This window comes from Rhizopus delemar, genomic scaffold (assembly GCF_000149305.1).
Source record: "Rhizopus delemar RA 99-880 supercont3.15 genomic scaffold, whole genome shotgun sequence".
Taxonomy (NCBI): Eukaryota; Fungi; Mucoromycota; class Mucoromycetes; order Mucorales; family Rhizopodaceae; genus Rhizopus; species Rhizopus delemar.
This window is the reverse complement of record NW_027137841.1, coordinates 351,298-377,871: the sequence shown is the minus strand read 5'-3', so window position 1 is coordinate 377,871 and position 26,574 is coordinate 351,298. Positions and strand designations below refer to the sequence as shown.

The window sequence follows — 26,574 nt, the reverse complement described above, 5'->3', positions numbered from 1 at the left end:
TCATTTCTAGTAATTATAAATAAGGGGAAGAAGAGAGAGAGACAGTGAAAAAAGGATTATTTCAATGCAAAATTAATAATAGATTTATGCAGATGCAACTACAGCAGCAGGTGTACTTTCAGGTACACTGGCAGTTTCAGCCTTTGGTTCTTCTTTAGCCTCTTCCTTTACTTCTTCTTTAGGCTCTTCCTTGGCTTCTTCCTTGGCTTCTTCCTTGGCTACTTCTTTGACTTCTTCCTTGGGCTCTTCCTTGGCTTCTTCCTTGGCTTCTTCCTTGGCTTCTTCCTTGGGCTCTTCTTCAGCAGGAGCTGGTTCAGTTGTAGCAGACACAGCAGGGGTCTTGGACTTCTTCTTCTTTGAGAACAAGCCGGTCAAACGACCGAGAGGAGAAGAGGGACGAGCTGATTCTTTCTTTTCTTCCTTCTTCTCTTCCTTCTTCTCTTCCTTCTTTTCTTCTTTGGTTTGTTCTTCAGCAGGAGCCTCGATGACAGGAGCCTCAACAACAGGAGCCTCGGCGACTTGCTCTTCTACCTGTTCTTCTTGTTCTTCAGCCACAGGAGCTTCACGAGGTGTTTCCTCGTGCTTCTTTTTACCAAAGATCTTGCTGATGAACGATTGGCGTTTGTTGGTGGCAGCAGCCAAGTGGGCCTGTTCAGAGGTTTCTACAGCGACCTCAGGTTCAGCAGCAGCTTCAGCGGAGGGTTCTTCCTTAGACTCCTCTTTAGGCTCTTCCTTTGGTTCTTCCTTGGGGGCTTCCTTGGCCTCTTCCTTGGGATCCGTGACAGCTTCGGTTTCGATCGGCTGAAGTTGTTCGATCTGAGGCAGTTCGGTCGATGCGGGTTCGGATTCGGTTGAAGCAGGTTCATCCGACTTGGGAGCGGCAGTCTAGAGCGATGTCAGTGACAGGATACGATTTTTTTTTGTGGGGGGGGGGTTACCTTTGATTTAGAAAAGAAGGCACCAAAACCTTTGGTCTTCTTTTTGTTTTCGGCTGATTCATCTGATTCGACTTGGTCTTCCTTCTTGGGTTTACCAAAAGGGTTGAAGATCGTACGACGCTTGGTCAAGGTTGTCTTGGGAGCTGGGCTGGCTTCTTCCGTTGGTACTTGTTCATCCTTTGGTTGTTCTTCTTCGACTTGTTGTTCGGTTTCAGTAGTCTTGGGAGCTTCTACATCAGTAGCAGCAGCAGCAGCAGTAGTAGTAGTAGTAGTAGTAGTGGTGGTGGTGGGTTCCACTGTAGGTTCAACTGTAGGTTCAGTTGTGGTAGCGGTAGGTTCAGTTGTAGTAGGATTCACGTCAGTCATGATTGATAGAAAAGAAAAGAGAAAAAAAGAAAAGGGGGTTTATTTATTTATTTATTTATACTTTTTAGATAACAATCATAGCACGAGTGATTACTATAGTTGGGGATTCAAAAGGAGGTAAGGTTACACTATAGTCATCTTAACATTTAATATCGTAATTATAGAAAAAAAAAATTTTAAAAAAAAAAAAAATAAATAAAAATGGATCTATTCAGGATCAAGTTGTATTTCCTATCTTGGTGAGTTGTCAACAGATTGAATAGGTTGCCACAATCATAATAAATAAGTTAAATGACGTGAAATACAATGTTTAGTGCACATGATTCGAAGGTAAACCATGGTTACTTGTACCCCATTTATTTATAAAAAGATGGTATGACTCTCTCTCTCTCTCAGATCAATTTATTTTTTATTTATTTCCAAAAAAAAAAAAAAAAAAAAAAAAAAAAAAAAAAAAAAAAAATTCTCTACGTTTCAACCACAATCTCAACTCACTATTTTCCCTTCTTTTATTCTTCAATCCTTACTTTTTCAAACCATCGTTTCTATTCAGATCAAGAGTCATGCAAATCATTTTTTTCTTTTCATTTACCGAATATTAGGTGAACACGAGTAACAGCATTGTGCATGTTCTGTCATACTTTAGGAATATAAAAAAAACATCTTTCGAGAACAAGAAAAATAAAGTATAAAATATTACACCTATTTCAGAAAGCATTCATACATTTTTGGAAAAAGACTCGTACATTCGAGAGAAAAAAATAAAGCTTGGGACATTTTATTCAAAAAAGATTTCGCACACTTTATTTCGCAGAGGAACTACAATGGGTTTTTCATCCACCTATTTATCAAGCGTCCATTGCAAACTGTGAAATGAGACACATTTCAAATGATTTAAAGACGATTTTAAAAATGTGAGTCAACGCCTCTCAAGTGACAACTGTAAAGTCAAATAAAGGCTGTAGGATATTACTTGATCCGACAAGGAAGTCGTTAGTGATCTTTGATTATCTTTTGGTTATCGCTTCATTCATCTTGGCTTTCAATTCTTTAGAAAAAGCAATGAGGTTGATCTTTTATGTTTATTTTCAATCGATATATTTCTAAAAATGAAAATAGCTTTTATGAACTGAAAAAAAGTGAAAGGAGGATATAACACCAGGTTGTTATATCAACCAAATGCTTTGTGTAACTTGATTTGTTTATTATATCTTTGTTCTATCGCCAACAGTATCATGACAACCAACTCCGATGAAAACCCTTCTTTTCAGTTGCCACCAAAATACGTTTAAATTTCGATTTTTATTTATAAAAATTAATAACCACTTTGAGGGCATGATGTCTAATATCGCATCGTTTTCGCCCTGGTCAGATCAATAAAAAAAATTGAATGGAAGCTAAACTCCCTTTTGGAGATCAAGGGTAAAAAAAAAAGATGTGGGAGGAAGAAAGAAGGAAACAGGTGAATGTTACTCGTGAGAGGAAGAGGGTAGACAATCGAGGAGTCTTTGCCCTGGTTGGAACGGTGGTGACGGTTGGTCCTTATCATGGAATAGGTAGTCAAGTTCATAAAGTAGAGTACAGATGACCGGTCATCGAATAAGCCATGGAAAGGCAGAGTGAGAGGAACATGATATTATGTTTGGTATTTTGTTCAGAAGGAATGACAAAGGATCTTGGGCGACATTGAGAAAGAAGGATAGAGTTACGAGATGATCGCGCCTGGTTGAGATTGTCTTGAAGGAACTGTAGTTGAAACCTTTCAAGTGTACGTTTGTCTGATGGGCTCTGGTTGGGGTAAGCATTGTGTCCATAATGGTGATTTGGAAAGCTTATACCAACCTGAACGACTGTCCGAGCGACGTAGATGAGGTAATAGACAAGTAAGCAGAGCATCGTCCGGTAGGGTTAGTGATCGTAGCAAGAATTGGGCCTGCAGTATACAAGTGCGTTCCTGCATTGTAGGTAGGAGTGGTAAACTAGAGTATTCGTGTACCAAAGCAACCTCCAAAAGTAAGAAAAGTTCAGGGGAGGTAGAAAAAGGAAAAACCCTGAAGCTTCTAACAAAAGCGATCCAAAAGGCACAACTGCTGGCCATGATATGCGATTTATTCAGGAAACTTTAAATGTCTTAGACGAATAGGATCAAATGAGAGGTTTCTATTTTATAACGGATAATGCACCAATCCATCAACCAAGAAAAGATATGCTCAATGAAAGAAATAGAGATCACAAGTGCGTCTTTCTTCCTCTGCATGCACCAGCACTCAACCCTATTGAACAGTTCTGGGCATTGGTTAAGCATCAAGTTCGACGTGAGAAACTCCAAGATACTGAAACATTGCAAGATGGACTTGCTGATGCTGCAAATGAAGATCCTATTGAGCGTCTTCGAAACATAATCCAGCACTCAAAAAACCCAATTGGATAACTGCTTAAACTACATACCCATCTAACATAGGCATACTTTTTTACCTGTGAAATCAGTTGCTCGCAATCCGTGAAATGAACTTTAAACAACCAATTTTTTTTTTTTTTTTTTTTTTTTTTTTTTTGGAAACCCCTCCAAATTTATTTTAAAATCCTCATTTTGGCAGTGGAACGACTGTACGCAGCAGGAACAGACCTCATGAGCAAATGGATCTTGAATGATAAACTGGTTATACATTTTATTGTAAAAAATGTTATAACATCTGTTTATCAAAAATCATACTAATTCTCTTTTTGTACAGGCCAACATGCTGAAAATAAATACGAGAGGAAACCAACAGAATGGAACGAATGATACAAGACCGGATGTAGTTTACTGCCCCAGTTAACCGTCTGTGCTTATCAAAGTTCAAGAGGCAGTCAATCGTACCTTCTTCCGTTGCCTCAATGAACAGTGCTTAATGGTCAGAAAATAATATCCAATGTTCCCTGTTGCAGTCGTCGTTGGTATTCACAGCACGAGTCAGGCATTCAAGGATCTCACTTACGAATACGAGGAGATGGCATTTAGCAAGCGGGTGTATTGCCACGGGGTGGACACAAGAGCCTTATTCTATTAGTGCAGAAACTATTTCTCTCTATTTGGACCAGCACCCACTTCATCCTTTCAATGCACTGGGCCATTTTTTGATTGAACAGAAACTATCCATTTTGGATATAGAAAAGATCCAACGATTAAACTGTTGTACGGGATTGCCTCATGTGTATTCAGAGATGAAGCTACCAATGAAGAAGCAAAACAAGACGCCCTTGACATCATTTGCAGCAAGTCAGCGTCGCAACTCAACCGATCAATGCCATCCCTGCTGGAGGACGTTCGTGATCCTAAAGCTCAAAAAGGAACAAGGGGCTGTCTTCAGGATGGGCTGCATTGAATAAAAGACCTACGTAAGAAATAGATCACTGCATCATCCTCATCTACAGGCATTTTGGCAATCAATGATTGGCAATGGATGAACGATTACAGAAAAGAAAATGGATTGGGCTGTGCATGCGATGAAGCCGTGCAAAAACATGGGTCTATTCGGCAAATACACGTGGCCACGTTGGCGAAACAAAGACAGAGGGATGTGAGTGGCTACCCGTCCATGGTACAAAAGAAGGTGCTAGCCATGATCCCACTCTGCCCACCAAGTCTTTCAAAATCAAACTAGATTTAGATAGAAAGGAACAAAAAGATCAAACCATTTTGTTTTATTAATGTTGTCTGAGAATAAAGCGTGGCTGGAAAGCCTACAACTACATCCGACGTCAGAGTGGAGCCAACGGCATTAGGTTAGGAACAATCACGAAAGAGTGTCCAAGCAGCATATGATCGTGTGGGAAGATAGTTGGTTTTTATGGAATGATAACACAAATATAGAATATTATATTTTGACCAAAACAGTTACACAAAGCATTTGGTTGATATAACAACCTGGTGTTATATCCTCCTTTCACTTTTTTTCAGTTCATAAAAGCTATTTTCATTTTTAGAAATATATCGATTGAAAATAAACATAAAAGATCAACCTCATTGCTTTTTCTAAAGAATTGAAAGCCAAGATGAATGAAGCGATAACCAAAAGATAATCAAAGATCACTAACGACTTCCTTGTCGGATCAAGTAATATCCTACAGCCTTTATTTGACTTTACAGTTGTCACTTGAGAGGCGTTGACTCACATTTTTAAAATCGTCTTTAAATCATTTGAAATGTGTCTCATTTCACAGTTTGCAATGGACGCTTGATAAATAGGTGGATGAAAAACCCATTGTAGTTCCTCTGCGAAATAAAGTGTGCGAAATCTTTTTTGAATAAAATGTCCCAAGCTTTATTCGATCACCCACGTTTTTTCTCTCGAATGTACGAATGCTTTCTGAAAAAGGTGTACAAAAGTAGTAGAAAGCCTTGATGTCACACATTCGTTACTAAACTCACATCGCTTCCTAACCAGCCCCTTTGAACGTGATCTCGATGCGGTCATACAATCAAGTGACCTGTGGAGCTTTGAACTGTTTGAATGAGAGGAAAGACAAAGAGAATGTTTACCAACATGTCTGCATCGATTGTCTTCTTTTGTCCCGTTTTTGATGTAGGCCCCCTTTCTTTTCTATCCACACGACGGATGATTTCAAACCACTTTTATGAATCCTTTTTAAAAACGTATATAAAGCATCTGTCGGATCGATTCCCCTTTGGATCTCTTTCACAGCAAACAACGCTCTCTGCCTGGATCGAGCTGTCTTTTGATTTCAGGCACATGCACCCCACCTCGCTTTTTTTTTTCTTCATGCCCTTTGCTGCCCTCGAGCCATTTTTCTAAACGGCCATTGTCAGGAAAGCAAACGTTTCAAAAAGCAATGGATCCAAGGTCTTGAATCCACCCATCGATTGTGTACACCCCTTTTGGGGACAATGAGGACCATCGTGGAAAGAGCACGCGGGGGATCATCTCTGTTCTGTGGCTCATCTTGTTTCTTTGGAAAACGCCAAGGGATGCCTCTCTTTTGAAACAGAGACGGTAGGATAAAAAGAAAGAGGCGTCTTGAGCTATTGTACAAACAATCCCTGGTTTGTCAACCTACGCTCCTTCTTGTCTCTTTCCTTATTTGTCTGTTTGTGTCATTGGAAACCATGTGACTCGAAGAAAATGAATGTGACAAGTTTATTAGATTAAAATAGTATAAACATCAAAAAAAAGGGGGGGGGGTCAAGATGAAAAGTAAGGATGGTTTGAGATTTCTTTTTTTTTACCAAGCAGAGGATCCGTGGACGACCGAGGTGCCCGTATAACTTTCTGCCATGTGTTCGTTGGCAGGATTATAAGTAAATCCGGCAAATTGCTCTTGCATCGTACTCGACAGGTGTGAGTCATCCACCAGGGACTCTTGAGGTGCCTCTGAGGTGAATTCATCATCAAAGTTTTGGGTGTCATAGGCAGATTCGACTGAGGGCTTGTAAGGCGGTTGGAGCTTCTTTTGGTTCAGTAGACGCCAATCGATACTGGCAAAGAAAGGATGGCTCTTGATCTCTTCGGATCCCTTATTGCCCAATCTTTCGTTTGGATCGCGTGTGAGAAGCTATGGATAGGCGCATGAGACTTCCCCTTTTCTTTGTCTAATCCTCACTTACCCCTCTCAGCAGACTTTGGGCCTCTGGTGATACATCCTCCGGAAACCGAAGTTCATCCTGCAAGATCTTGCGGTACATTTCGTTCGTATTCTCATCATAAAATGGAGGTAGACCGGTCATCATCTCATAAAGCAAGACACCCAGTGTCCACCAGTCGACTGTCTTTGTGTATCCTTGATTGATCAAGAGCTCAGGTGCAAGGTACTCGGGTGTCCCACAGAATGTATTTGTCCGTTCGTTCTGGGTCATGTTCAACTTGCAAAGACCGAAATCACATAAGGCGATATGTCCATTGTAATCAATCAGAATATTCTCTGGTTTCAGGTCACTGATCCCATTTTAGTTTTTCATCGTCTCATGCCTTCTTTTCTCTTACCGATAAATCACATCCAGCTCATGAAGACATTCCAACGCACTCAAGAGTTCGGCCGTATAAAACTTGGATCTCTCCTCACTGAATTTTCCTTCGAGTTGTAAATGATGAAATAACTCGCCTCCGTTAATAAAGGCCAAGACAAGATAAAGTTTATCCGGGCTCTGAAAAGCAAATTTAAGAGGCACGATAAACGGATTCCTGACCTTGGCCAATACTGTCTTTTCTGCCATCGTGTGGGTGACTTCGGATCGTGAGATGATGCGTGATTTCCTCAAGACTTTCATGGCATAAATACGATTCGTGTCCTTCTTACGTACCACATACACCTACAATCAATCAACAAACCATTCTCTATCGTCTTCATTTACCTTTCCAAAACTGCCTCGACCGATGACCCTCAAGAGTTCAAATGAATCAAACGTGATCGGTGTCGGTTTCTATACAAAAGAAATCAGCCCTGCTGGATCTATGTCCCCTTTGGATGTTACCTGTTGCGGTCGATAGCAAAGTTGAAGATGCATCTGGCCCGTGCCACCCAGGATGTTCAACACTTGATCTTCCATCTTGGCCTCAAAACTCGGTTGAATCTTGACGCCACCCAAAAAGAAATCATTCGAGGCTCGTTCGTTTGGATGATGAGGAGGAGGACGCATGTAGATCGAGATGGATACGTCCGAACTACGAGAGACATCACTACGAGAGAGAAAAGGGTCAGAAACAGAAAGAGCCGTCGAGCGCTTACAAGTGGGCTCGGTGTTGATAGATCGGGTTGACCGTATCACCCCCCAGACAGTCAATCAACACCTCGTTCTTGTCAAATTCCAATACAACATAAGGTAACCACCAGTGTTGTTTACGGCTGAGAGAATCACGATTTCTCTGAACGGGTGGTTGTGGTGGAAGAGAAGGGAAGGTGATGTTGGTAGGGGGTGTGAGTCCTCGAGCTTCACATACATGAATCAATAATACGCCTGATTTGGGTTCGTTGGATGGCGATGGTAGAGGTCGTGATGGTGGTGGTGGTGAAGCACTGGCTGTTTCTTTGTTTCCTAATTAACGGTTGGGTCTATCAACAGAAAAGAAGATAGTTATGCCTACTTTTAATACCAGGTAATTTCCAAGAGTTCATTATTTTTTTTTAAAGGAAAAAAAAAAAGAGAGAGAGAAAAAGGTATAGGTGTTTATTGAGGGCCAAAACGATTATTAATTTCTTCAATATAATTTGAATCTCAGATGGTAATGGCACCACGATAACGTGAAGACAGTGGTACTTTATTCATGTATTTAGCCCAGACTAACAAGTCAGTGAGTATTTTTTTTTATGGATGGATTCCTCTTGTCTTACCCCAGAATGAAAATTTCTTTCCCAACCATTTTCCTGCAAATGGAAAGATGACGAGCGAAAGTAAAGAAAAGAGTTGTTGTTTGCTTTCTTCCCATTCAGCATCGGCATCATAAGAATACAAGCTCTCTTGGTCATAATGGTTGTCCATGTCGTCATCGAGACTTGAATAAGGGTTGTAATTGCTTGAAGACATGGTGTATAAAAGAAAAAAGAGAGACTAAAAAAAAATAAAAAAATGACACTTTACAAAAAAAAGTCGAGTCACATCGGCATGCACAAGCTTGGTCTGCCTTGATGGGCCTCCACAAAAGTGTAAGACGTGTTTTAAAAAAGAAGACATAAAAGAGGCTTTGTTTTGCTTAGAAAAACAAGACAAGGTGTTCACCTCCGCGAATACGCAGGATGTGATTCCATCCGCAAGGACACTCTTTGTGCTGCAGTAGACCATCCATGCCTCGTGTCGATCAGAGACAACAAAGACAGTCCAAAGGATTTGGATCCCTTGACCAGCCTCACGCTTTCGTCCCCTCTCGAGATCACTCTATCCCTTCTGACCTGTGTGCGTCGTCTTTCGATCCCCTTTGTCGACGGTCGAGATCCAGTGGACTCGGATGAAAGCAAGCCGGGTTGCTTTTCAGACTGCATGAATCCCATCTGAACAGGGAAATGACGCTGGGCTTGATTCACAGAAAGTGTGTGTTATGCAGACATTAGCACGTTGTCCTTGAGGTCTGGTGCTGACATGGATGGGCAGAGGGATCCTTGAGAATGGGGCCTTCTCATATTGAACGCAACACATTAACATGTGTACCTGAAAAAAAAAAACTCTAGAGACGCTTTGGAGGGTCCATTTTTTGGATGGCCCTCTCTGTTGATTTCCTCGAGGATTTCAAATCATGCATTGAGAATAGCAGAGGGCCTAGGGTTCTCTTGAAAACTTGATTTTTCAAGCTTGGATCATCATCTTTAGATTCTCAGTCTGACGCTCTCCCAGCTGAGCTATACCCACTTCGGTAATAATCACCATCAGCTCTCTCCTTTTTTGTTGTTGCGGCATTTGGAAAAAACCATGCTCAGCCAATACAAGATCTAATACGATTAGATTGACTTTTATTTATATAAAATAATTAAACCCCACGTGAGCACATAATCACTTTTGTGATTGAATTGCCCGGGCTAGATCAAGAAATGTGTAAAGAGCCAAAACCCTTTTTGATAGGCAAAAAGAAAAAAAGACAGAGAAGGGAAGAGGAGAAAGGAAAAGTATGAAAGGATACTAGGTTAGGTCTTGCTGAGCCAGTTCACCAACTTGGACAAGATCTAATACAGTGCGGCTGGTAAAGTTTGTCCGTTTCGAAAAATAAATGCCGATTTCAGAAAAATAAATGTCGGTTATCAAAGGATAAATGACGCTGGCTGAAAAATGCTTAGTGGTTTGCTATGAAATGTTTGTCGCTTTCGAAGGATTCAATTTTTCGGTTTCTTTATCAGATTGTCATTTACGTACAAGTGAATATTTATCGAAGAAAGGGGCTACTTAGAATTTTGTTTTACCATAGCAACCGACAGCTCGACGTTTAAAATGACTACAAAAGCCATAAAGATCACTAAGCTGTCAATTCTTTACGATAGATTTTCTTCATTTTTCAACCTGTGACGCCTCATTTTTCCTTGTACAAGAGTCCAGAACTGCTCCATCGGGTTCAGCTCTGATGAATAAGGGGACAAACATATTACTCTGTAACCTTCACTTTCAGCATTCCCTATCATTGGATGCGACTTGTAAATAGTGCAGTTATATATTACAAGGTAACTGTCAACAAGGCTTTCGTCCGTGTCCATGATATCAAGAAGCTCATTCATGGACTTCACAAAATGAGCAATTGTTGTACCCTTTGCTATTGGCTTTTTGTTTTCACTGATACGACTCTGTTCAACGTCAATGTACACTACAGTAGGCTCCTCAATAATAATGTCTCTGACCCTTTGCCTCTCACAAGCGTTCTCTTCTTTGGTTTCGTTGTCTTCGTAGTCTGACTTTTTTAAACTTTAGCTTTTTGGCTGGAGGATTTTTCATAGCAACATATATCATGCTAGAACAATATATAGCACCAATAATGGTATGTGAAGGAGAACAGTTTCTTATCTGGGCCAAATTGCTTCTCAGAACGGACAGAAGTGGTCACTGATATCTCAAGTTGGTATCTTCCAGCCAATCCAGTAAACCTCCCACTAATTCTCTTTACTTGATAGACAGACAACCACAACATATACTGCCATACACACAAACACAGACACAAACATATTATTTATGTAATGCTCTGTCTTCACTTTTCAGCCAGAAAAGAATACAAAATGCATTCTAGCAAAAGGTGTAGCACTCAGAAATAGCATAGATAAGGCAATCCACTTAATAAGTCTTTCCCATCTACTACAAAAAGAAAAGTGATCCCTATAACTTGTCGGTTTAAGTAGTTGTAAGCGTCATAAGATGATGGTTGAGCTTTTTTTTTTCCTTTGTGAGTTGTGAATATGTAAAATGTATTTTTACTATTGTATGTACATGTATAGAAAAAGAACTTATGCATTTATGTATGTATGTCTGTAAACGAAGTAAAGATCAACATATTTGGAGACTATACGTTGTTGATGCTATCGATTAGGGATTTTTTCCAAGTAAAGAGTGTTTCTGTTTGGCTGAAGAAATCTTTCAACTCAGAAGGAGTAGTAGGTAATTTGACTATGGCATGTGTCCTTCGAATAAAATGATTTTCAACGAGAAATACCAACTCAAAATAAAGTTTCATGTCTAGATATTCGGAGCAATTCAGTTTACTTATGCATATGGCATCTTAAAGAGCAAATAGCTTACCATGGAACCTGATGAAATGGCCTTTTGCTGTGTTGGTGTATTCAATAAAGTCGATGATTCCTTTCTCAATCTTCTTCTCATCAAAGCCTGCTTTTTTTGGTTTGCAATTTTTCTTAATTCCCCCAGAAAACTCAACTAGGCAAAAGCCTATTTTTTGATCAGATCCAGCCCGGAAGCCAACGCCATCCCACTTGGTGCTTTGAGTCAAGAGAGTTTCGATTTCGATCCTAAAGAAAATATACCAGCAATCAGTTTCAGGCCGCAAAACGTCTACTAACTTACCAGTTGAAATTGATTTTGTCATTTGCTGACAGAAACAAGTTATTCAATAAAGCAATGGTAGTATGGATTGCAGCTGTTCTCTCAAGTGTTGGTTGTAATAGAGGATTTGAAGGGCTTTGATTCAGGTTTAAACTGTATACCGAAGATATCAATAAGAAATCTTTTAAAGAAAAACTGAGGTACGTACAAGTGATTGCCCATTGTTTCAACAAAGTTTAGATCGGCGTGAGTGAAAATGTCGAATCTTTCATTCTCTGGTAGATTGAATCTTTTGATGACGCTTCTGTAGGTATAAAAGTCGGGATTTGCCCGGTTTAAAGATGTTAGAAGAAGAGTAACTGGAGATGATAAATGTTGACTTTCAAGTGTTGTTTGTTGTCTTAGGCCCTCTAACAACTCTTTGTCCAGCATAATCTTTACACCATCATCATCAATATATAGAAGCTGTAAGCCAGTTATCCTATAAAAGAGAAGGTTCAAGTTAAGATTGAGATTACACATAGTAGGTGAATGTGTAAACTCACTCTTTGTAAGTTGAAGTAATTTCATTTAAAGTGGTGGTGCCGCTGCTGCCGCCGCTGCCGCCGCTGCCGCTGTTGTTGTTGCTGTTGTTGTTGCTGTTGTTGTTGCTGCACAACTAAGAGAATAGTGACGGTCAGTAATGAATTGGATATTTTTAAAGCATATGATTACACACATACGCGCTTAGAAGAGTCTACAATAGAGTTGAAGACATTGTCGGCTATCTGCTCTAACGACTCATGTGCACGTTTCTCTATTCTTCTTGCTGTCTGATTTATTTCTTCCTCGTTTCTTACTCTCCAGTATTCTTCATACTCTGAGTAAAAACGCGTGTTCTTGCTGCTTTTTTTCTAAAAAAAAAAAAGAAAAGAAACAAAAAAAGTTTAAGATTATCAAATCTACTTCCTTACGATAAAGAGATAATATTGATTTTTACATTGAACAAGACAATAGCATCAATGATTGCAGGCTTCTTCTTTTTTGGAGCATTTTGCAAAGTGTCGTTCATTATGGTTATGTACAGAGAGCCTGTTGTTGCTTTGTCTTTCATAACCGTATTGGCAAAATTGAAATAATCATATTTCGGATTGAGGTCAACGGCTGTTTTAAGCCAATCTTGGAAAGCACCGGTTCTTGAAACGTGATGAAACATTTGCAACAAAAGTAACAAAAACTCACTTTCGAAACGGATTCTGGGAATACGAAGCTCAATATTTTTATGCAGCCAATCAAGAATTTCTAGTCCGTAAACAAATAAGGTGACGCACTTCTTCACGTGATGCCAAATATTTGGTGTACGTCACTATTTTGACACGACAAGTCCAGTTTTTTTTAGGCTTCTTTATCTCAATACTTTTTCATTAATCTCTGCTCTCGTCTAACGAGTTCAGCTTTGAAGCGACGGCCTCATACTTCATCATCTTTCAACACAGATGGTGAAAAGGTGTACCTAAAGCTCTGCTAAATCACTTGGGACATTTACTGTCACCAGGTGACGAATGGTCCTTACGTAGTGCTATGTTCCATTATGAACATAAACCTCGGCGTATAACTGTGGAGTGCTTCAAAGTTGAGAAGACAACGGCCTCATACTTCATCATCTTTCAACACAGATGGTGAAAAGGTGTACCTAAAGCTCTGCTAAATCACTTGGGACATTTACTGTCACCAGGTGACGAATGGTCCTTACGTAGTGCTATGTTCCATTATGAACATAAACCTCGGCGTATAACTGTGGAGTGTCTTCTCTCGAACTATTGGATTAAGAGCTTACTTACGACGGTTATGTATTTTTTTTCATTCAAAATTGTTACTAAACTACTCTTTTTTTTTTCTTTGCAAGAATTTAAATAGCTGAAAATAGAGCAGATCTTATCTATCATCTTAAAAAGCGCAAGTAGTACATTCAACGCTAAGGACTTGCAGCAGGTTATAATACACGTGCCTTTACCAAGATAGCCTTCTTTCACTTGCATTTCTTCAACCTCATTCACAAGATACATCCAATATTTATCCACATTCATGTGAGTTTTTTTTATCCATTTTCTATTAATTCTTGTCCTGATCATAATTATCAGAATAACATAGGTCAATCCTATCGATTTTGTTAAACAACACTAGTGTGTGTATCGTCCAATAAAAGACTAGCCTAAATTCAATCTACAAAGGATTAATAAAATCAGCAGGCGTATCCCTAAAAACAATAAATAACTCTGCAGTGAAATAAGCAATATTTCTCCATATAATCAAATGTAAAAGTCATCTCCCATGGAACCATGACACAACTATTCAAACCAAAATAATGCGCATTGACATGAATAACTTATTTAGATAAGAGATGACAAATACTAAACGTAAATACTCTTGGTATTCACAATGCGTTGATACGTGATAAACCCAAAATACGTTTGAATCAAATAAAAACGAGTAAATCGTTGTATAAAAACGCGTGATTGACTAGAACAAATATATATATCATAACCATTCCATTTATTGCATTATAACCGAACCGGAAAAAACATAAGAGAAAAATCATCATTAAATAAAATAAGAATCATCTTCAAGAAGAACTAAAAAATCTAATCAAAGCGTGCTTATAAAAGACACAAATGTCTTTATTTTCAGCTCCTCCGTTTTCTTTTAATTTACTTCAATTTTATATTTTAAAGACCTTCCTCAATTAACACAGAAACAACAAAAGGGTATGATTTATAAAAGATAGTTAATATATTTGATATTGATTAGTAGTCTAGTTGTTTCTGTAAATAAAGTAAATTATTTCCTCAAAAATGTGCGCACATGGGGTGCCAACCACTATAACTTTCAAGCTATGATTACTTTTCACCCCACTTTCAGCCAAAAACTAGACAAGGATTACTTCTCGCTCTACTCTGTCTTTGTCTTTCTTATTTTTTTTTTTTATAAATTCAATCTGTACATTTTCCTCTGTGATTCATATGACAATAGTTTTTTGTTAGTGAATTCAAATTGAACTATTACAGAGCAAGGTTTATTATTCATTACTTTATTACATGCATCGCACTATTGCTTTTCAATAAGCTCATTTGTGCTTGCCGGTTTCCTATCCAAAGTAAAAAGTTCATAGTCTGTATTGCTACAAGACTGAACCAAGGCACTGCTTTGAATAAACTTTTCCAAAGCGGTCCTTGTATAACTTTTTTAATTGCTATTTAATATTCGGATCAAATCTAATGTACTTTGATTCTTCAGAATACTGAACCACAGCTGTCTCTTCTATATCTCTATTAGGAAATTTTACTTTAAAATAAATTATTGGCTTATTCATATAAAAGTTATGACAAGAGAGAGTGTAGTGAAGAAAAGACACAAGAAGTTAAGAGTGCACTAAAGATTTTTAATATTTTGCTGGTGACTCATCATCTAAAAGCACACAAGAAAAGTACCCATCCTCGCATTTAAGCTTACGGTTTACCTCTGATTTAAAAAAAATAAAAAAAAAAAAAAAAAAAAACTTAATTTTGCTTTAATAAACTTAACAGAGTTTTAATAGCAGTTACCTTGCATTTTTTATTGTGAGATTATAACAGAGGTTACAGAGTAATATGTTTGCTCCCTTATTCATCAGAGCTGAACCCGATGGGCAGTTCTGGGCTCTTGTACAAGGAAAAATGAGGCGCCACAGGTTGAAAAATGAAGAAAATCTATCGTAAAGAATTGACAGCTTAGTGATCTTTATGGCTTTTGTAGTCATTTTAAACGTCGAGCTGTCGGTTGCTATGGTAAAACAAAATTCTAAGTAGCCCCTTTCTTCGATAAATATTCACTTGTACGTAAATGACAATCTGATAAAGAAACCGAAAAATTGAATCCTTCGAAAGCGACAAACATTTCATAGCAAATCACCAAGCATTTTTCAGCCAGCGTCATTTATCCTTTGATAACCGACATTTATTTTTCTGAAATCGGCATTTATTTTTCGAAACGGACAAACTTTACCAGCCGCACTGTATCAGTTGCATGAGCTTAGCAGGTCGGCAGCATCATTTCCGATAGCCGATCTGAACCTACATATTGACTGTTGTTTGATGACGATAAAAAGGAAAATAAACAGGATGAACACTTTTTATGATTAATACAAGACATGTTCTAAAAGAGTATGTTTACTTATAATGGATTGTATGATCTTGTCTAAATAAACTTGTATTTTATTTTAATTATGATCTGGTATTAAGTCTTTTACTGATCAATCACCGTTCTACAGCATGGATTGATCGTTTGCAGTACCCTGCTTATGTATTATCTCCCTGCCTGCAGTGAATTTCTAAAGCCGACAAGTAGTATGGAAACAAAATTGGATCAGTGGGGTCTATTCCACTCTGAAGCAGTTGTGAGACTATACTTAAGGCGACAAGGATGAATGAGATGTTAGTGTACAGATAAAGCCGTGCGTAGTTCTTGCTCGGTCGGTATGCGGAACATTGTTCATCCTTAATGTACACAGCCTACTTGAATTCAATCGGTACAGTGGCTCAGATCATGCGTGCCGAGTTGTCTTGTTCCTATTATTACAACACCAATTTCTCTTTCAGCGCCAAATTGTCGTTTCCTCCGTTGCACTCTCCTTGTCGTTCAGCACGTTCATCCATCCATTCCCTACCCTGCAACTCCCTCCAACGAACACGGCATGAGCTTTTCTTCAGCTTTCAATGGATAGAGCATGTGATTTAAACGAAAGGTATGAAAGGTACATGGTGGCTTTTATCTTCATAATCAAAACATATTTTCGATTTGAGGGGGTATGCGGGGACATTGCTATTTTGCGCGGTGATTCGGTACGCTTAGCAAGTCATCAGGCAAACAGAACGAGCAGAGTCTAAAGCGGCTCGAGCTAGGTGCGTACTGCCTAGATCTCACACAAGGAGCTGTTGGTTGAGCGAGAGATATCGACAACGGTGGGTAGATCACGATTGGATGCTTTGAGATGTTGATTTTTTGATTCACGGGTAAATTATGAGTAAGTGGTCCGAATTTTGCTGTGTAGTCTGGTACAACCGGTTACACAAGACATGCTTAGGTTAAAGATAAATACTCTGCCCCTCCTTTTTTTTTTTTTTTTTTTTTTATCTTTATCTGACTATCTTTAATGAAGCTCTCGACCCTATCCTTTGCTTTGCTTTCTGCCACAAGCTATATTAGCTCTGGTATGACTGCAGGAGACAACTTGTTTCAGTTGGCCTCGGATTACCACGTACCCAAAAACATTGCCTTCAGCTGTCATTTTGGTGGATCTTCACACATTGTATGGGTCTTGTCTATACTTGACGAACTAGCTGCTAGAGGCCATCATACGACTTTCTATACACGCGTAATGCCTCTTTAGGATACAAAGAACCCATTGAATGTTGACATATTTCTATATCCTAGGATGACAGTGCAAAGTTCACCAAGAACTTTCCTAGCATTGATTTAGTCTCGGCTGGTCCTGCTCTAATAACAAAAAAGGAACTTACAGATATGATAAGCACTGTAACCAAACTGAAAGAGGTTGACATGGTACTTTACATGATAACAGCTTTAGCACAAAACTTTACAAAATGTATTTATTGAACATATAAAAAAAGGAGGAAAGGTGACTAAGCACACTTCTTTTAGTATACCTTGAACATGTTGATTTCTTTAGCAAAAACAATGTAGACCTTGCTGTTTGTGATCATTTTAATGTCGCTTGTATTGAAGCTTCCATTACTCGTAAAATACCTTTTGTTTATACTTCTGCACCTCTCTATTCGCCCGGTAAGAAAAAAAAGAAAAAGTTGGCATGACCATTTATGTTTTATCGCTTCAGATACATCGGCTCCCTACGTTAACATCGATTTCCTCTCTTTTCACAACCCAACGAGCAAGAATGTCTCGTTCTTTGCCCGTTTAAAAGACAAGTTGATCAACCCCATACGCTTTCTGATCAGGGCGAGAGGTTTCATCAAAGAGTCCCAACAAGAAAAGAGGGCGCTCGGTCTCGAACCCACATCCGATCCAGCAGCAAATATTAAAGATGCCATCAAGTTGTTCAATAACGCCTTTGGGTTCACTCCTGCAAGACCCGTTGGTCCATTAGTTGAGATGGTTGGTCCCATCGTGCCCAAAACACATCCTATGCTGACGGATGACCTTCAACAGTTTCTCGATAGCCATAAAAAGATAGTCTATGTCGCCTTTGGACAGCATGCGGTTCTGACAACAGAGGAACTTGGTCTGATCATGACCTCCATGCTAGAGAACATGGAAACAGGCGACATTGACGGCATCCTGTGGTCTGTCAGAGGCATGGATCACCTCTTTCCAAAAACACTCCAGACACGCTCTGGCCAAGTCTATCGTATCCGAGACCTGTTTGACAAGAAAGAAGGGCAAGACATCCTCTTTTTGGAATGGGCTCCTCAGGTCGCCATCCTTCATCATCCCTCGACTCAATTGTTCTTAACCCACGGAGGTGCCGGTTCGGTTTATGAATCACTCTACAAGGGCATACCGGTCGTTGTTTTTCCTGTCTTTGGCGATCAGCATGCGGCTGCTGTCACAGCCGAAGAGAATGGCTATGGACGCTGGATGAAGAAGAACGATCAGGATCAGGCAACCAAGGTGGTTCAAGAGGTCTTGCGTGAGGATCGATACAGACTGAATGCCAATCGCTTCAAGGCCTTGGTCCAGATTCGATCCAACCATGGTGTCCAGCGTGGTGCTGATGTGGTAGAAGAGGCGCTCTATTTGCATCAGGATGGCAAGATCAATCATCGACGAGATGTCAGACGCGACCTTTCCTTCTTGAAGGCATACAACTTGGATCTTTATCTCTTTTCGCTTTCTGTCATCCTTGGATCACTCTTTGGCGTCTATCGCTTGATTTCCTATGGCTTACAGCAATCTTCGGGAAAGGCAAAGAAGGTGAAGTCTGCTTGATATTCTATAAAAAAAGAAGAAAAAAAAAAAAGCAAAGAATCATTCGTTTTCCTAGAATTAGCAAAGTGATGCCAATTTAAATACTTGCATTATCATTAAATATGTTTATAAAATACATTTGACTTCAAGCTACAATAGTTTCCTATTGAAACATTCAAACCGTAGTTCATTGTCTTTTACGAAACCCAGTTTAGCTATCAGATAACCTTTCTCGGTAGCTTGTATCACCATAAGAGAAGCTTGTAGTGAGCACAAAAGGACATCGAGATTACATCAGCAAACTCATACTTGCTTTATTTGTATTTCATTTTCAAATAACGCCAAAATACCATTTCTGCAATCATCTTTTTTTTTTTTTTTTTTTTTTTTCTTCTTCTTCTTCTTCTTCTTTATTTTTACTCATTTTTAAACGGTTTGACTTCAAATTGTTGTATTTATACCTGTATAAGCGATCTGTCTTATTCAACCCTATCTTTTATTTATATTTAAGTTTTTCTTTATAGATATTACCAAGCTATGTATAAATATAACCCACCTTATCTTTTTGCTCACTTTTTCTTTCTTTTTTTTTTTTTTTTTTTTTTCTTATTCACTTGTTTTCACCTTTTGCTTTGAATTTAGTGTAACTGAGTACATTGATGAGAGCCGTTATTAGCATATGGAGTTGCATGATATTTATGTCAGCTTGAAGAAATATATCAAAGGTTGCTTTGTTTCTTCTACAGCTACCTGATCCTTTTACTCTCTTTTACCAGGAATGATTGACTCAAACCCTTCAAGTTCATTCAAATCTCCATTGATACAGCTTGTCTTTTGTTATGTATTTTGACAAAAGTAAAGTGAATGATGTTCAGTAAGCCTGCTATTCAAATACAAATATACAAAGTTCTATAAAGACAAATAGCAAAAGCATTTATTTCCAAAGTTATTATTTTTTAAAGTAAAGAAAGAAAAAAAGAAAGAAAAAACACATACACACACACATGAGCTCATCTAGTTACACTGGTCTCTCCATCCACATTTAGTTGCTGTCATCATCATCAATAGGTTGAGCATACTTGGGGTTGGCCTTTCCATTACACTTGCCCTTGACACAAGTGTCGCGACAGTCATCGCTGGTCTTGCAGCAGTATCCGTTCCAACCAAGACCATTACCATCACCACGGTTGTTAAGACGAATACAGAGCTTGTTACCGCCCTTTTTACCGCTACCACTCTTGCTGCCAGAGTCGTCATCAATGGATGGAGCGAGCTTGGGGTTGACCGGGCCATTACACTTGCCCTTGATACAAGTGTCATGACAGTCATCGCTGGTCTTGCAGCAGTATCCTTTCCAGCCAAGACCTTGACCTTCACCACGGTTGTTGGGACGAATACAGCCTTCAGGAGAGACCTTGGGGTTGGTAGAGGCTTGGACGCTGACGAGAGCAGAGACAAAAAGCAAGATAGAGAGAGACAACTTCATTGGAGATAGAAAAGTGGATTGATAATAAAACAAATACAGTGATCGGCATTGCGCCTTTTTATATATTTTTTTGAAGGCGCACGTTAATTTAATTTTTATTTGATGTGCGTATTTTTAGCAAGGAACTAGAAGCATAGAGAAAAGCATATTACATCTCCTTTTGAAAATCTGTATTGCAACGAATGTAGGGTTTAGGTTGCAGTATTTTTAGCAATAATTATACAAATAAGGCTGATGATCTCAACACAAAAGGTGCTGTTTCCTTTTTAATTTATTACCAATAAGTTATCATACGCTCATGTACAATTTCTATATTCTATGATTTTGTGCAACACGATCTTTATTTCATCATATTCTCGACTGACATATTCAACTTGTATTTTTTTTTTTTTTTTTTGTATTAAAAGATAAATTCAATATTACGAAAGATGACCGTCAGATTATTTTTCTATTATAAGCTATATTAATTAGCGTAAAACGGACCTCCAACTTGATGGCAAATTAGTAAAATAAGTTATTGAATTCGTTCAATGCCTCCAAGTCTATCTATAAAGCGCACGAGATAATTACAAGTGCAAGTGTATAGTGCTGTGAGTATGAAGATGATTTTAGGATGCCAGTAAATCGCTTTTTTATCGGGATTCTTGTGTACCTTGATATTAAAAACGTTGACCAATGGTAGCATGTTATTTGACCTGAACTGTAAATTAATTATGCAATAGCACGTCTGGTCACCAATGGTGCATTCTATATTTAGGTATGATCACGTCTATTCCGGGAAACGGATAATTTCTTATTTAAAACTTTATATCTGAAACCATAATTGATTGGGCTTTCGGACAGAGTATTAGAGCTATTTAATGTTGTATCACTAGTTGCTAGAAACATTCAATTGTTTTCATTTGCGTAAAGTAATTCATATCTCCCAGTTTTGAGCTGCTTTTGTATCAATACGCTGTTATCCGATTCAGATGAGTAGATCATTGCATAAATCTGTTGTTATTTTAATGAATGTTACACACGCGCCAAAAATATTAATTGACGAACAAAAGTTCGATCTTTGTAACGCGTTCTTACGCGTTGAGTTAATAAAAGAAAGACCAATTTCAACAAAAAAAATTATAAAAATATCTTGTACGCCACGACGTGTGGCTCAAAGTTTAATAAAAAAAATAAGATCTTGTGTGGTATTCTATTTTATAAATTCATTTTGCATTATTCTTTATAGATACTCGTGTCCATGACTTATTTTCGTAACTTGTTTCAGTTATTATGGTCAACAAGAGTGAATATCATCAAATAGCATGATATATAGGTTGCTCATTCTTTTTCAGTGTTCTGTGCTTTTCCAATTTTGATTTTTCAGTTGACATTGCTTGACGATCATCTTTACTCATCATACAACAAACATAATGTTTACCAACGTATTGTTTGAAGCAACATGTCGTGCAAAACGGGATACCAAAGCAAGAGATCCTCAATCCGGTTATCGCTACCTATTATTTGATATTACTCGCAGGTCATGGATGTCATGGACAAGATTTTATAAACAGCAGTAAAATCTTGAGGTTGAATTACAAATGCTTAAAAGTACAAAACACACAATCAGGACACTATTGGGTGAGGGAAAAAAGCAAAAAAAAAAAAAAAAAATACCAATATAGCTTAGCTTTAAGCTTAGCTACTTTCTCTAGAAATTTGTAAATACTATGACAAAAATTGCCAGCCCAAGCAATGATAAAGATTGGATCACTAAATTATTAAAACATTGGTAGCTTTAACATCAACCATTGAAAAGGGAGGACTAAAAGTATAGATATTATTCAATTTGTAACTGATTCTAGAAACTTGAAAGTTGTAAACTTTTAAGTTTTGTACTTTTTTTTTTTTTGTTTTTTTTATAAAAAAAAATAGAATATAGTATAATTTTTATTAGTTTTAGTGATTTTTTTTATCCGATCATTAATTGGTAGATACAGGAAAAATAGAAAAATGATAACCATAATTGAACACATTATCAAGAGAGAAAGAAGAATGACATTATAGGGGAGTAGCAAAGACAACAAGACTAACATTAGTGATCAGATGATGGGACCTCAAAAGAACTACCAAATGCATTTGCATCACTATTGTATACTTGTAGCTTAACATTAAAACAATGATTAGTTGTAATACAAATGTTTAGTAAACAAGCACCCAAATTTATCGAGGTTACATATGCACCGTTGACATCTAGCGCGGTAAAATATCACCGGATATTGAATATTATGGGCTTAAATATATTTATAAAACGCCTAGACATCAAAGTTGACCATAATAGACTTTTAAGCCTTTAATATAAATTCAAAAATAAAAAATAAAAAAAAAAAAAAGTATTTAGACACCAACCATGTTTTTAAACAAGACCTATGAGAAGCAGACACATTAAAGAAATACGAATAACGTATTTGATTTGCAAGTATATACTGAAGAAAAAAAAAAGAAAGAGAGAGAGAGATGCGTGCTTTAATTGTATGTGTACGTTTCTATAAAAAAAGAAAGAAAACATATGGAAGACCAACCAAAAAAAAAAAAAAAAAAAAAAAAAAAAAAAAAAAAAAAAACGAAAACTAATAATTCTATTTTGTAAGTTTTTTCCTATTGGATTGTTTAACGGTTGCTGAAATTTTGGTCAGTAAAACTTGCTTTAAACTCAAAGCTGTTACATATCAGCTGCTTACAGACTTAATAAATGAAGTTAAGAAGCTTAACTTTAGATTTTAATTCAAGAAAATGTATAGAATGATAGCAAAATCCTCATTCAGTATGTCTCATTAAGTGCTTTCATGAAATGATTCAGTGGGTACTATCTATGGATTATCCAATTTTCAATCTTTATTCTTTGTGTTAGATCAAAGAATGATTTTCTTGGGTTGGTGCTATTATCATAAGGCATCCTTTGGGCTACTTTGGCGCTCGTGTCATCATTACTCTTGCTTCCGTCTTGAAGAACAAGGATGCCAAATTTGATGCTGCTGGTGCCTGTAACGGTGGTGGCGGTGGTGCTTCTGCTGTTATCATTGAGCGCGTATAAATACAATGCATGTGAATAAAATCAGAAAGGAAAAGAAAAAATCATAATACCTATCAAATAACAATACTAGTAATAAAAAGAAGCGCATGTAACTCTTGCATTTGTCACAATACTTTGCTTGCCTTTATTGATATTATTTAATGGCTGTAAGATGAAATCAGCAGTGAGCAGTAAAGACAAAAGGAATCGTAGCATGATACTGAGTATAGTCTTTTATCTTTTTATTTTTCCCTTCATCGTCAAACAGCATCCGTCATAGAATAGTACGTGCATGCAAACTTTATGGTGAAAAGGAAAATGCTTTCAACTGTTGATTCAATCGCTGCTTTCTATCTACTCTGAGGAGATATTCTTCTTTTTTTTGGGGGGGGTGATATATGACATGTGTGCAACAGTAAATCGGCATACATAAAATAAAAAAACTTTGTTTCAGTAGAATAACTCTATGATTTAAGCTATCAGCACTAATTTGCAACTTACAAAGACAGTCTTTGCTTTGCTATAGGAAGATTGGAGTGGACCTTGCGCGTTTTACCATTTTTTAACGTGTTTATAACAAAGAGATTGATAAATGCTATAGTATCTGGTTCATTCCAAGCTGAAGAACATAGCAATGAAGCTGCATTTAGTTGACCAAAGAATCGCATAGCGTCTTATGTTTAATCCAATTGGTCATTGTTTATTTATAGATAAACTAGCCATTTAAATGGTATGAGAAAGTAATATCATCGCTTCTCCGAAAAATCGGTCTAGAGACTACATTCGGCCGATCATAAAAGTGGCATCTGCTGTTTTATTGGTGCGTTGTGATTAGATGCATGGAAATGAACAGTCATTTAGTTACACAACTAGGTTTTACTAATCCACATAGTAATTAGACAGCTTGTTCCAAACACTATGTTAGGGGTTGCCATTTTGAATGCTAACAGTACTATTTGCAGACCTTTCTTCAACTATTTGCTTTTCGAGAGCCTTACAACTTCGACAAAAAAAATCTAGTGATAGTTTCTACTCTCCAGACCTCAGCTGAACTCATATATATACTTTATGACCGTGTAGTGTCTCTATTTTGCTCTTTTCTCTCTCTCTGTAATTCTGTGCAAGGAAAACTGAGTCCAAAAAGCCTCTATCTTTTTGATTTTTTAGAAATGAATTCATAATTAACTGTCATACGTTGATTTCGTTGTGCTCTGGAAAAGATAGTTTCCTTTTTCGGATGGCGATGTTTTCAATTGAAAAGGGTTTTTTTTTGAAGAATAAGAGGATGAACATGTATCTGTTCCATAAGTTAACGCGTTACACTTTGCTGACATTATTAATGTTTAGAAAAACAGCCTGATGCTTATTTTCATAGTATTACAGAAACGCATAAACAAAACTTCGATTTTCTTTGTCCTTTCTCCGAAAGCTGCATATCAAAATGCCTTTTTTTACATAGAATAGCTCATTGATAGAAAAGACTATAAATGAATGATACTTTTTTTTATGAATAAAAGCATCTTAAATTAGCTTTGTTATCTCAAGTACTTCAAATCTATATTCTATGCACACTTCTCCAAAGGCTACTTTATTTTGTGTTGGCAACTTTCCAATTCCACTTCATATTAAGTGTAACATCCAGAATGAAGCTTACTATAACACAAATGACATAGGGTGAATTTAAATTTTTGGCTATTACTTACCATTCACCAACGTAATTAATTTGAAAAAAAAGCATCGAAATGCGGAGACATTCTGATTTGTTATATGAAAAACTCATGATAATTAAAAGGTACCTAACCTTCTAAAGAATGCTACAAGCGACATCATTCTCAAATGTCGAGTTTTAAATTGCATGCAAAAAAATATAAAGTTTCCTGAAATCTTTTGAAACTAGTCTTTTAATCTAAATATAGTAGCCTTACTAAACAGAGAAGTCATATGCTATTGATTAAATAAGCATCACCTTACATGTATACATGCTCAGACAACGTTGTACGGGTTAAATGAAATACTTTATACCTTGGTAAGGCTAGCCTACATATAAGTATTTCGTTTCAGATGCCACTTTTTGTTTTTGAAGGGTCTAATGTCAAAATTTGTTAAATAAATGACATAGATTACATATAAAGCAGCAGTTGGCTTCCGGTACAGTAAAAGAGGATATTAAGAGAGCCCCAAAAAACTAGGAACTCATATATGCTAATAAATGGTTTGTACAATGAACCTCAAAACGTTACACGCAGAGCCCAGTCTTAGATTGTAATAGCAAATGTCGCATATTAATTTTCAAATATTGCTGGAAATGTCTCAGTGACTTGAGTCTGTTGATATCTAAGAATAAACGCAATATGCTTTTGTGAATATTCCTTTTTATATAGTGGGTTAAAAGAAATAAACAAGGTTGTATGCTGAAAATAATAACCTTTTTTGTATAATTATTGCTAAAAATACTGCAACCTAAACCCTACATTCGTTGCAATACAGATTTTCAAAAGGAGATGTAATATGCTTTTCTCTATGCCTCTAGTTCCTTGCTAAAAATACGCACATCAAATAAAAATTAAATTAACGTGCGCCTTCAAAAAAATATATAAAAAGGCGCAATGCCGATCACTGTATTTGTTTTATTATCAATCCACTTTTCTATCTCCAATGAAGTTGTCTCTCTCTATCTTGCTTTTTGTCTCTGCTCTCGTCAGCGTCCAAGCCTCTACCAACCCCAAGGTCTCTCCTGAAGGCTGTATTCGTCCCAACAACCGTGGTGAAGGTCAAGGTCTTGGCTGGAAAGGATACTGCTGCAAGACCAGCGATGACTGTCATGACACTTGTATCAAGGGCAAGTGTAATGGCCCGGTCAACCCCAAGCTCGCTCCATCCATTGATGACGACTCTGGCAGCAAGAGTGGTAGCGGTAAAAAGGGCGGTAACAAGCTCTGTATTCGTCTTAACAACCGTGGTGATGGTAATGGTCTTGGTTGGAACGGATACTGCTGCAAGACCAGCGATGACTGTCGCGACACTTGTGTCAAGGGCAAGTGTAATGGAAAGGCCAACCCCAAGTATGCTCAACCTATTGATGATGATGACAGCAACTAAATGTGGATGGAGAGACCAGTGTAACTAGATGAGCTCATGTGTGTGTGTATGTGTTTTTTCTTTCTTTTTTTCTTTCTTTACTTTAAAAAATAATAACTTTGGAAATAAATGCTTTTGCTATTTGTCTTTATAGAACTTTGTATATTTGTATTTGAATAGCAGGCTTACTGAACATCATTCACTTTACTTTTGTCAAAATACATAACAAAAGACA

At 37.6% G+C, this 26,574-nt stretch overlaps 9 protein-coding genes across 9 annotated transcripts; 5 read left to right on the top strand and 4 right to left on the bottom strand.

The window, feature by feature from the left end:
• Positions 1-84: 84 nt before the first annotated feature.
• On the bottom strand, positions 85-1,304 carry RO3G_14941 (uncharacterized protein; the record flags this gene model as incomplete). The annotated part of the gene is made up of 2 exons (XM_067669525.1): positions 85-885; positions 939-1,304. The coding sequence occupies 2 exons, from the start codon at positions 1,302-1,304 to the stop codon at positions 85-87; spliced, it is 1,167 nt and encodes a 388-aa protein (XP_067525626.1).
• A 2,149-nt stretch (positions 1,305-3,453) lies between these two features.
• On the top strand, positions 3,454-3,735 carry RO3G_14940 (uncharacterized protein; the record flags this gene model as incomplete). Its single annotated transcript, XM_067669524.1, has 1 exon — positions 3,454-3,735. The coding sequence occupies one exon, from the start codon at positions 3,454-3,456 to the stop codon at positions 3,733-3,735; it is 282 nt and encodes a 93-aa protein (XP_067525625.1).
• Positions 3,736-4,216: 481 nt separating this feature from the next.
• On the top strand, positions 4,217-4,669 carry RO3G_14939 (uncharacterized protein; the record flags this gene model as incomplete). Its single annotated transcript, XM_067669523.1, has 2 exons — positions 4,217-4,314; positions 4,456-4,669. 2 exons carry the CDS (start codon positions 4,217-4,219, stop codon positions 4,667-4,669), a joined length of 312 nt encoding a protein of 103 aa, XP_067525624.1.
• A 1,858-nt stretch (positions 4,670-6,527) lies between these two features.
• Positions 6,528-8,823, bottom strand: RO3G_14938 (uncharacterized protein; the record flags this gene model as incomplete). The annotated part of the gene is made up of 7 exons (XM_067669522.1): positions 6,528-6,857; positions 6,910-7,237; positions 7,286-7,611; positions 7,654-7,722; positions 7,774-7,978; positions 8,028-8,334; positions 8,631-8,823. The coding sequence occupies 7 exons, from the start codon at positions 8,821-8,823 to the stop codon at positions 6,528-6,530; spliced, it is 1,758 nt and encodes a 585-aa protein (XP_067525623.1).
• A 3,042-nt stretch (positions 8,824-11,865) lies between these two features.
• Positions 11,866-12,814, bottom strand: RO3G_14937 (uncharacterized protein; the record flags this gene model as incomplete). The annotated part of the gene is made up of 4 exons (XM_067669521.1): positions 11,866-12,244; positions 12,309-12,421; positions 12,603-12,656; positions 12,743-12,814. The coding sequence occupies 4 exons, from the start codon at positions 12,812-12,814 to the stop codon at positions 11,866-11,868; spliced, it is 618 nt and encodes a 205-aa protein (XP_067525622.1).
• Positions 12,815-16,990: 4,176 nt separating this feature from the next.
• Positions 16,991-18,744, top strand: RO3G_14936 (uncharacterized protein; the record flags this gene model as incomplete). Its single annotated transcript, XM_067669520.1, has 4 exons — positions 16,991-17,152; positions 17,212-17,383; positions 17,440-17,580; positions 17,633-18,744. The coding sequence occupies 4 exons, from the start codon at positions 16,991-16,993 to the stop codon at positions 18,742-18,744; spliced, it is 1,587 nt and encodes a 528-aa protein (XP_067525621.1).
• Positions 18,745-19,765: 1,021 nt separating this feature from the next.
• On the bottom strand, positions 19,766-20,209 carry RO3G_14935 (uncharacterized protein; the record flags this gene model as incomplete). The annotated part of the gene is made up of 1 exon (XM_067669519.1): positions 19,766-20,209. One exon carries the CDS (start codon positions 20,207-20,209, stop codon positions 19,766-19,768), a length of 444 nt encoding a protein of 147 aa, XP_067525620.1.
• A 2,731-nt stretch (positions 20,210-22,940) lies between these two features.
• RO3G_14934 (uncharacterized protein) lies at positions 22,941-23,282 on the top strand (the record flags this gene model as incomplete). Its single annotated transcript, XM_067669518.1, has 2 exons — positions 22,941-22,945; positions 23,141-23,282. The coding sequence occupies 2 exons, from the start codon at positions 22,941-22,943 to the stop codon at positions 23,280-23,282; spliced, it is 147 nt and encodes a 48-aa protein (XP_067525619.1).
• A 2,634-nt stretch (positions 23,283-25,916) lies between these two features.
• RO3G_14933 (uncharacterized protein) lies at positions 25,917-26,360 on the top strand (the record flags this gene model as incomplete). Its single annotated transcript, XM_067669517.1, has 1 exon — positions 25,917-26,360. The coding sequence occupies one exon, from the start codon at positions 25,917-25,919 to the stop codon at positions 26,358-26,360; it is 444 nt and encodes a 147-aa protein (XP_067525618.1).
• Positions 26,361-26,574: the final 214 nt, after the last annotated feature.